Source organism: Bradysia coprophila, unplaced genomic scaffold (assembly GCF_014529535.1).
Source record: "Bradysia coprophila strain Holo2 unplaced genomic scaffold, BU_Bcop_v1 contig_24, whole genome shotgun sequence".
In the NCBI taxonomy this organism is placed as follows: Eukaryota; Metazoa; Arthropoda; class Insecta; order Diptera; family Sciaridae; genus Bradysia; species Bradysia coprophila.
In genome coordinates this window covers 7,038,447-7,048,502 of record NW_023503501.1, presented here as the reverse complement: position 1 = coordinate 7,048,502, position 10,056 = coordinate 7,038,447, and the positions used below count along the sequence as shown (strand labels likewise).

The 10,056-nt window shown below is 36.9% G+C and overlaps 2 protein-coding genes across 3 annotated transcripts; both read left to right on the top strand.

Annotated features, from left to right (window-relative positions):
* The first annotated feature begins 4,296 nt into the window (after window positions 1-4,296).
* LOC119077689 (putative gustatory receptor 28b) lies at window positions 4,297-6,281 on the top strand. Its single transcript, XM_037184953.1, has 7 exons — window positions 4,297-4,896; window positions 4,965-5,227; window positions 5,412-5,559; window positions 5,625-5,813; window positions 5,869-5,937; window positions 5,997-6,083; window positions 6,135-6,281. Exons 1-7 carry the CDS (start codon window positions 4,528-4,530, stop codon window positions 6,240-6,242), a joined length of 1,233 nt encoding a protein of 410 aa, XP_037040848.1. The 5' UTR covers window positions 4,297-4,527; the 3' UTR covers window positions 6,243-6,281.
* A 119-nt stretch (window positions 6,282-6,400) lies between these two features.
* On the top strand, window positions 6,401-9,034 carry LOC119077716 (rutC family protein UK114-like). 2 transcript variants are annotated; one of them, XM_037184995.1, is made up of 3 exons: window positions 6,401-6,555; window positions 8,496-8,725; window positions 8,835-9,034. In XM_037184995.1, exons 1-3 carry the CDS (start codon window positions 6,482-6,484, stop codon window positions 8,951-8,953), a joined length of 423 nt encoding a protein of 140 aa, XP_037040890.1. In that variant the 5' UTR covers window positions 6,401-6,481; the 3' UTR covers window positions 8,954-9,034. The 2 variants fall into 2 exon arrangements, with proteins under 2 accessions (XP_037040890.1, XP_037040892.1); XM_037184997.1 differs by lacking the exon at window positions 6,401-6,555 and adding an exon at window positions 8,232-8,426 and having other exon boundaries at window positions 8,835-9,033.
* Window positions 9,035-10,056: the final 1,022 nt, after the last annotated feature.

Below are 10,056 nucleotides of genomic sequence, written 5' to 3'. Positions count from 1 at the left end.
CGATCATATTCGTTGATTGACGAACGAAGTTCGTTAAGGAAGTCATCACTGGCGTAACGGCCACATATATACATATCTATTTATGAATAAACCAGGTCATTGTGTTTCGACATATTTGAAGTGAGTATACCGTGGTCTAGGAATTGTTTGACAGTATCGACTGGTTTCTCGAAGCTCGGACTAGTAATTCTCGATGTGTAAATGGTAGAGTAGCATACGTCTATCCACACAGAAAAGAGGATCCAACTGTTGAATAAACCATGAAAAATCAAATTCAAATTTTATAGAAATTAAATTGCTCGTTGCCTGGTCAAAACAATTTGGGCCGACACTTTATTACTAGTGGAAAACCGATTCAGAGGCTGCGACGTAACGATGCTCACTGTTTCGATGAAAGTCCTTGCAAAATCGGTGTACCGATCTTGGCTCCGGTGTAGTCGTGTATCCATTTTCGAGAAAAAATTCAGTGAAACACTTGACAAAAGAAAAACGCAAAGAAATGACATCCAAACTTGTACACTTAATCCTGCATAAATAGCCGTGGCAGCGTGTAATTTGATCGGCTTTGGTACCATGAAGGTAACGCACATAGGTTGATAGAATTTGGTTAAGTCGTAGAGTTCGTAATTTTTATTTAACACCCAAATGGAGCACATTGCCATATTAGCCGAACCGTTTAAAATATCCCGTTCCATGACGAAGTAGGGCGAGAGTTTCGGTTTTGAAAAATCTCGAAAATTGTAGATTTTCTTCCAGTTCTTAGTCACTTCCTTGACGAAACGTATTTCCGTTCCATCGATTTCGTTGACTTTCCTGAATAGAAATGAACATGTAGATTAAGTGGACTCGACAAAATTGAAAATAAAAACTATCTGACTTGTTATAGCTGGCATTCTCGGAATAGAATGAGTAAGGTGCACAATTGAATAAACTAATGCGAAAATTGTCCTTCGCCAAACGTGTATCGACTATAGGATGAAATAAATCACTCGGCGTGTAAGACACAATAGACTTCTTTAGATCATTCGTTAAAAGATCTCTGATCAACACCTTTTGGTTTGAATATTCAAAAATGTAACCGAACAAGGCATTTTCAGTAAGAAAAGTTTTCAAGCGAGTAGCCGTGGCAATGTCGCCTGTACTGGATCCGTTAAATTGATCAAAAATGTACAGATATAACTTTGAGAACGGAAAAAATTGTTTCGTGTCTGACTGATTGCGTAGGATGATCTCTTTGACATCAATTAGGCTATCAGCAAATATCAGAAAAGCTTCACATTTCTCTCCAGTTTCAGAGCTGATATTCCGGTTTCTCAAAGTCTGAACTGACGTGATTTTAAAGAAAATCAATTGGAGTCCTAGCGATTTTAAGACACACGACACTTCATGGTCCTTTTCAAACGCCACCTGCAAACACTTTTCATGTTCGCTCGGAAATTCAATGAACTGGATCAGATCAACCTTATCGCATAGAATTCCATTTTTTGCGGCTGCTACATTTCCGTATAGATGAAATAGAATAGACAAGACTACCAAGGAAATTGCTTTTGCCATGTTGAATGATGGAAAGTTGAATGGTATAATGCACATGGATTTTTTATTCTTTGGTGACGAGAATTCTGGCTACTCACAATGGAGGCGTCACACAAATTATATGTTGATCTAAGTTAGGTGCCATTGAAATTAGTATACAATATTCATGATGTGACATTACCGAATCAATAAACAATGATGATATACTTGTGGTTTTGTCATATCACTTCTACGGACCTTCATCACTTCGTGTAAAAGTGACAACTAGCATAAACATTTTCCAAATAATGCGCGATTGTAGAACTTGTACATAGAACAGTTATGGAAGCCTGGATGCATCTACGAAGTCCAGGGTGAACTTTGAGAAATAATTTATTTTCATTTACTAGGGAGGGAAAATGGACTTTCCGTCCCCAGGAAAAAGTCTTTCCCTCCGTCGTATAGAGGAAAACGTCATACTACACTCGGGAAATAATTTGATACAGTAATATACTATTACTTTACTAGGGAGAGAATGGCCAAATTTTACTTTCCCTCGCTCATAAACTAATAGTACATTTCATACCTAGGACTTAAAGTCTTTACCAATAGTATTTTTCATATTGGACGGACATATCGGGTCCTAGGTATGAAAAATAGCATACACACGGGAAATAATTTGATATCCCTTTTCACGATGAGTAAACGTACTTCAGGCTGAATCCGTCGGATACTTTTACTCATTTGGATACGATATCAAATAAATTACTTCCCTGAAACGGAAAGAGAGCAGACGGCGTCACTTTAATACCATGGAGTCATGGCAAAATGCTCGTATGGGACGCAACTATCCGTGATACACTTGCTCCTTCATATCTTCATTCTTCTTCGTTAAAGACAGGCAGTTTGGCAAATAGAGCAGCGACGGAAAAAAGAAATGATTATAAAAAATTGATATCGGACAACTACATCTTTCTGCCTTTCGCCTGCGAGACATTGGGACCATGGTGTGAAGAAGCTGTTAAATTCATCGATAAATTAGGAAAACTGATTCACGTAGTTACAGGGGAAAAAAGATCGAAGCAATACTTGAAACAGCGAATGAGTATTGCCATACAAAGAACCAACGCTGCAAGAGTAATGGGGACGTTTGACAGTACAGCAAAGTTGGATGAAATTTTTTATATTATTTCTAATGATGTATAAATGATATTAATTGTTAAAAATATACATTTTACTTAACTTCCCTGATATAGTAATAACTTACTATTACTAAAGTGTATCTAAACAGAAAATATTTAAAATTACCAGTCAAGGAAAGTTAAAATTCAAACAGTCCGCAAATTTCAGTTTCCTCTTTTCAGTTACCTTCGTTACCTTCCAAACGAAGAATAGCAATAGATCATCTGAAAAGAATGAACGAAACATTCAACGAAACTTAAGTGAGGTAACCGTATCTTGAAGATGATCCTATGGGTTAATCGGGCAAATGCCAATGATGTGTGTGAAGTATCTGCGAAAAAAACCTGCGAATTTTAAATATCCGAAATGAGTTTCCTTGTACAAAGGCTTTTCCACAACTTTTTGTAAAAGGAGAATGGTTTTTGGAATACATACGGAGATGTAAACCATTTTTCCTTTTACAAAAAGTTGCGGGAAAGCCTTTGTACAAGGAAACAAATTTTGGATATTTAAAATTCGCAGGTTTTTTTCGCAGATACTTCACACACATATGCCAATGCGCCTTACACTTTTTTATAACTTAAAATTCTCCAGATTGATGTGTTTTATCAGTACGGGACTGGCAATTTTCATCACTTTGGCGCTACGTTTCACTTTTAGATACTTTCTAGTAAAATATTTATTTTTGTGCTGACCTCTTCCTAACCTCTCCATCGAAGCAGTTCTCCTACGGCTGAAGAGACCACAAAAACCACATGCGCCAATAATAGCTATTTATGCAACAAGTTGAGAAATTGAGTTGTTTTTGTTTTAGATGTGATAATATCTATAACTAGTGTATTTTTGACGTCGTTTAGGAAAAATGTTGTTCCTAACTTATGCCGTCAATTTGGCTCACAGAAACTTCCTTTGCCACTTTATCATAGTTCATGCGGATCATATGACCCGCCCATCTTAATCGTGAAGCTTTGATGACACTAACAATGTTTTTGGCACCAAAAATTTCTATGAGCTCGCTATTTGTTCTGATTCGTCTCGTATTCACTTTGACTGGTCCACACTGTATGGACTTCGCAGATAGAGCGTTGAATTTTTCTCGGAACACCTCAGCCTGTTTTCTTAATTTACTGTTAAAGTCCAGGTTTCGCAGACATAAGTGGCAACACTCCTACCCAGAGTTTTGTATAGCCGATAGCCGATACTTCGTGGTAATGTTTAGTAGATTGCTTCTGAAGAGGTGTTTCAATGCATAAAAACACCTACTAGCTTGCACCGTTCGGGTTTTCAGTCTTCATTCAAATCATTAGCAACGTTGACAGTGTAACCAAGATATTTGAAAGATTGTCCATTTCTGGATCCCTCACTCCTATCTAGTACGTCGTATTTGGTTTTGTCTTCGTTAATCACCAATCCAACTTTCTTTGCCGCGTCGGCCATTTCCGCCAGACTTTCTTTCACCTTGATTGTGCCTCTACCCTAGAGGTCCGTATCATCCGCAACAGCCGTCAATTGTTTGGATGTGTTGAAAATTGTTCCATTCACGTAGGTAAAAGTAAATTAGCAACAAGTCTATCAAAATTAGTATTCGTCTACCATTCAATTTCCATTATGTCATTAGCTTCGATAGGTGGGTTTTTCAATTAATTTGTTAATTGAGGGTGTGTAATGTCTAATCGTTCTATATAGAGTTGATGGATAAATAATAACCGAGTTTAATGTATTACGAATATCACAAAGTTCATCTCACATTTAGTTTGAGATACCCACTTAGTGAGTGAGTTGTTGAAAGTAACCCGTTCGATTTCGTTGAACTAAACGTTTTTTTTTACAAAAATGTTTACAATTAATTCGCAAAAGGATAAGCCACTCTGCATATACGGTGTATTTCGTCCCCTTTACATTATAGCCCGAGTGTTTGGCTTTTTTCCATTTTCCCTAAATCTAGAGACCAATGACATTCGTTTCACAACTATCGATTTGTTCGTATTTGTGGTACAAGTGGCAATCTATTCCTGTACCACGTACCTGAACATTATCTACAATCTTGTGGAATTTTTGGTTATGTCAGCACTACTGGCACAAGGATTGCGAATTGGCGTAATATTTGGATTGTTGAATTCAATTGCATTTCTGTTTGCGGATTTGTGTCATCGCCATCAAGCCTTTGATATATTCATATTGTATCAGGATTTCGATTTGCAGGTGATTTATAGCACGACCTGTACTCAATTAAATTAAATTTGACCGAGAACTTCGACCGAAAATTCCAGATGCGATTTTTCGGATCGACCTTGAATAACACGCAGATCAAACGACACGTTCACATATACGTTTTTGTGTGGATTGCAATATCTGTTGTTTATGCTGGTGTTTCATTGTGGATTATGGACAACTTTTTTAACTTCATTTCTATTGCCCTACTCTTTTTATCATTTTTCATATCAACCGCTGTTTTTGGAGTAGCACTATCGATCTATGCATTTCTTATTTTCAACATTAGGATGCGATTTCGCTTACTGAATGAGACTTTGAGGTTTGTTTAGGATATTAGCACCGATTACGAGCCCCTCCTCGCCAGTTACGAGCATTTAAAGAGAGGTTCGAGTGATGCCAGTGTATGTGAGAAAGAGATGAAACACTGGCTTTTACTAAGACAAAGGGAGCTCTTAACCGGTGCCCTGTGTTAAGAGATTTAATTTTTTTTTCAAATTATACAGAAAATTGCCGATAAAAACAGCAGACGTTAGTGTCGTTAAGGTAACTAACAAGGCTAGTAATTTGCTTGCTAATATTATGAAACTAGCCGAACTGCACGATAAGCTAAACACTATTTTGGACCTAGTAAATAAATGCTACTCGATTCAGGTTAGTATGTCATAGAAAACTACGAGAGCTAATCCATTTAGATCGACGTATACTTTTAACTTCAGGCAATGTTCGCTTTCGCTGTAAGTTTCACGTTTGTAGTATTTAGCTTTTTTGGTATTTATCGTGGTTGGACTACGAATACTGGTAACAATGAACAATTTCTCCTATCCGTGGTACTGACGATGTGGGCCTCCTATTACATGTTTTTCGTAATGAACGTTTTGTGGGCTGGTCAATCATCGAAAAGCGAGGTTTGTGAGCCAGATCCATCGAAAAACATGGGAGAAATTCTTTTATTTTTCGTAGGGGAAGTTTACTGCAGTACTAGTACATCGAGCAATCAACAAGTGTCATGATATGGAGGTCATTGAAAGGGTTTGCTTTTAATTCATGCCCGACTCACACATTGTTACTTATAAGTGTCTTCTATCCAGTTGATGGCATTTTCTAACCAAATCAGCCACAGAATTCCGGATGCGAATTGTAAATTATTTTCTTTTGACTGGACATTACTATTTTCGGTATGGGTGGAATGACGTCGTAAATATTTTGTACTTCACCATGTTTTTTAGATTGTCGCAGCCACATCAACCTACTTAATAATTCTCATACAATTTGATGCTTCCGGCTACAAACCACCGTCGTTCGGAATAAATAATTTTACTCTACTGGTCAACTGAAACAAAAAATTGCCTCTACTTAAAACACCGGATCGTTAGGCCGATCATGATTCTCCGGAAAGTTAACAATGATAAGCTGATACGATTTAATAACCAAACATCGTCGTTGTAATTCGTTTTTTTCAGTAAATAAATGTTGACCCAAAGCCTTTTCACTGATAAATTATCAGTGATAATGTCTTCATGTATCGTTGAAGCGTCAGTATAACATTTAGTGCATCAACAAACTCACTGTGAACATGAATTCACTGAAAATAATTCGTAAAATTATTTCATCTTCAAAAGCTCCCAGAGTAGCAGCATCTCCATACAAGTAGGTAAAATATTTCATTTTTTATTCAGCCAGTAGATATTTACATCACATGGAGTAAACACACGAAATTCCTGAAAAAGTTTGAATTCGTACAGTGAAAGAATTGCTTGGCGAAAGTATGTTCGAGCCAAAAACAAGGCAGCACATCCAGGCGCAAGTTAAAAAAAATTCAAATTGTACCAATTCACACAAATACCGGGAATGACGGGATGTCCATGTGATGTATAAAATTTTACAGACGGCATGATACGAAATACAAGAAATAAAAAAAACGTAACGAGAGAGAGAGAGAGAGAGAGAGAGCTACTTCCGTTTGCGTATCCATTTAAAAGGAAAAGATTGTTTGCAAGTAGTATGGACATCGCATATTTTCCCTCCTTACATACGTTTCGGCAGCGTATTATGCGTATTATTCGTATTATACTATCAATTACACTAAACAAAAATGTGACACTTTTGGAATGTTCACAATTAGTAGTGGCATAGTGTGTTGGATAAGTCAGGTGCAATACTCTCTCTAGCAAGCTAGAGAAGGTATTGACAGATGTCATGAGTACGTATCGTTGTGTGAAGCGGCTCCAGCGGAACTGCAGACATCATTGGAACCAGTAGAGCGTGTTTTTATTTTCCGGGAACCGAGATCTATACAACACACTTTGCCAGCATATTGTTTACAAAACCTGTGTTGTTCCCTAGTATGTTATCAAGGAAAGTAGATTTTTGCTCTATCAGTGATCAATGATATGGGAATCGAGTTTCAAAATTTTAGAATCCATTTTTTTAGCGGCTACTAGGTAGCAACCGTGGATTTTAATTTAACAAAACAACCGGCTTGAATTTTTCAAGGTTTTAATTTACTGCCAGTTGCTAACATAATGTAAATAATTATAACACTTTAAGGCATATCACAAACGCAAACAAACGACACAAACGCAGTATGGTCGATTATCAAAATTATAACAACACACACACACTATACTGATCGCAACAAACAAGAAAATTTAATTTATCTGTAAACTCTACTTAATTTCATATACTTAGTGCCCTACACGACCTCCCTCAAATCCAGCCTCTTTTACCAATAGTAAAGTCAAAATTGCAGAACTGCTTTCAAATTGTTGTTTTGTTTATGCTACGACTCGGGCTGGTGCCTCACTTAGAAGCTGGTGTACTCAATCAAAGAGTCAATCTATATCTATATCTCCCAATACTTGTTTCTATCGAGTTAATGGAATTAAAGACAAAACAATTGTAATAACAAAACGAATCACTTTTTGTGATCACGCAGCATTCATCGGCGAATTTTTATTCTAATTTAGTATACACACAAATTCGACTATCTCTTGTTTGCTATACAAATTCACATTTACGTGGCTATGTAGAGTTGTGCGTTGACAAAGAATTTCATTGGTTGAACCTATTATACCAGCTACGAAGTACATCCGTTGATTTATTTTATTCTTCTTAAATTTTACCTTAGCACAATCTGAAAGAAAGCACTTACTGCCTTGCTACTTAATTCATTGCGAACATAGAACTTCCCCCAGTGGTCCCATAACTATTGCGATTAATCCAGAGTTACTAATTAGTCGCAACAACAATTGGAATTGAAAACGTAACGTTCAAAAACGAATACAATCATGGGTGAAAGAAATTATCGTACATGGTATAACTCAACACACACGTCAGTCATTGTGGAACCAGTGAACAGTTTGTGTTTGCTGTTGCATAATTTCGAGTTCTATCATCGGCGAATCGATACATCTACCACAGTTTGAATTTGATCAAAATATTTCATAAACAAAAATGTCGAAAATTGTACGAAAATTAATCAGCACAAGCAATGCACCCAGACCAGTTGCACCGTACAAGTAAAAATTCTGGTGCAATTAAATCGAACGTTTAACGGGAATTACATTATTTTGTGGTTTCGATTTCAGTCAGGCCGTTATTGCTGATCGCACCGTTTATGTATCGGGATGTTTGGGCCTTGACAAGGATACTATGACATTGATGCCGGGTGGAGCCGTACCTGAAATGGCAAAGGCTTTGGAAAATTTACAAGCTGTTTTGGCGGCTGCAGGATCTGGCGTCGATAAGGTCGTGAAAGCTACCATTTTTGTTGAGGATATGGGAGACTTTGCAAACATTAATGAAGAGTACAAGAAAGGTAAGGAAATGTTTGGAGGATCGTATATCGTTGATCAATCAGTGTTTGTACATTGCACGATTTTTCGTTATTCCAATCGTTCTGATAGTCAATATATGTTTTCTTGCAGTTTTCACAAAAGACTTTCCTGCTAGATCTTGTGTACAAGTCGCTAAGCTACCAATGAACGCTAAGGTCGAAATTGAAGTGGTTGCATTAACTGGTGAGGTGGAAACTGTTTCCGTTTAAACTTGAGAGATTGATGTTTTGTTTCACAAGAAAGTTAATAAAGATACGCAATCGATACAACAAAAATGCTGTGTCTAAAGTGCCAGACTACGGGGTAATGTACGTCAACTATTTTATCTGAACTGCCACACTCTCTGAATAACATTCAACGCAGCGAGTTTTCACTTACGATATTTTGTGTTCATCGGGTTTGTATCTGAGGAAATGACCTATGACTGGATGCATCATATCTTGGAACATTTTTCCGATGGTATCGAAAGTGTCGTGCAGGGCTCGACGATAACACAATTGATCATCCGGTGTTAATCCCGTCGGCATTTAAATTTAAATTAGTCGCTCTTTTGATGCCGGTTGGCAACACATTTCAAGCATAAGTGGTACTGAAACTGTAGAGCACTGAAACCGAAGTGACTCCGTTTAAGATAGTGCAAATTTTTGTGATGACAATTTTTGTACTATCACAAAATTTTTTGAAATTCATTCAGTTTTCGTGTAACACAAATATTTGTGCCATCCCGAATATGTGGGCTGACCACAATTATTTTTTTTTTTTTTTTTTTTTTTTTTTTTTGTGTGGACAACCAATGAAACGATTTGTTTACGAAAATTTGTTTATTGTTTCCCCTTGCATTCGGTCGTCGTTACCGACCATAATCATGGCTAAAAACAATAAGTGGTCATAAACGAATCGGCTCTACATGTTGAAGCTGAGCTTCTCTTAAACTTACGTTACTTCTAATGTCACAACAATTTTGAATTAAATTCGATTTCTTGGCCGCAGATTATATCTGGGTTCAATATTGTGTTGATTGTTGTTGTTTGAGTTGACATGACTAAACAGCCTCGATGAAGCGGGTAACAGTGGCAGAGTCGTTTTGTCGTTGCGTCATATTGCGACAAAGTGGTTCAACGAAAAAGTGACAGTTGTGAAAATTCTAAATTAATTTTTTTTGTTTTGATGTGGTTGATTGTGATGATTTTTCGTTTTGTGTGTGAAAAAGTGTGCAAAATTATGATTTTATTATATTAATAATTGATTAATAATGTGCCACCCGTGACAGTGTTCTCATAAATAATAAAATCGGTGTTGTTAAATGTTTTCA

Bases quoted from the DNA above. Each gene is read 5' to 3' on its own strand.
- LOC119077716 (XM_037184995.1), top strand. From the start codon at position 6,482: ATGAATTCACTGAAAATAATTCGTAAAATTATTTCATCTTCAAAAGCT. The intron at 6,556-8,495 runs GTAGGTAAAATA...TTTCGATTTCAG, and splicing joins GTAGCAGCATCTCCATACAA to TCAGGCCGTTATTGCTGATC. The intron at 8,726-8,834 runs GTAAGGAAATGT...GTTTTCTTGCAG, and splicing joins TAATGAAGAGTACAAGAAAG to TTTTCACAAAAGACTTTCCT.
- LOC119077689 (XM_037184953.1), top strand. From the start codon at position 4,528: ATGTTTACAATTAATTCGCAAAAGGATAAGCCACTCTGCATATACGGT. The intron at 5,560-5,624 runs GTTAGTATGTCA...TTTTAACTTCAG, and splicing joins ATAAATGCTACTCGATTCAG to GCAATGTTCGCTTTCGCTGT. The intron at 5,814-5,868 runs GTTTGTGAGCCA...TATTTTTCGTAG, and splicing joins GTCAATCATCGAAAAGCGAG to GGGAAGTTTACTGCAGTACT.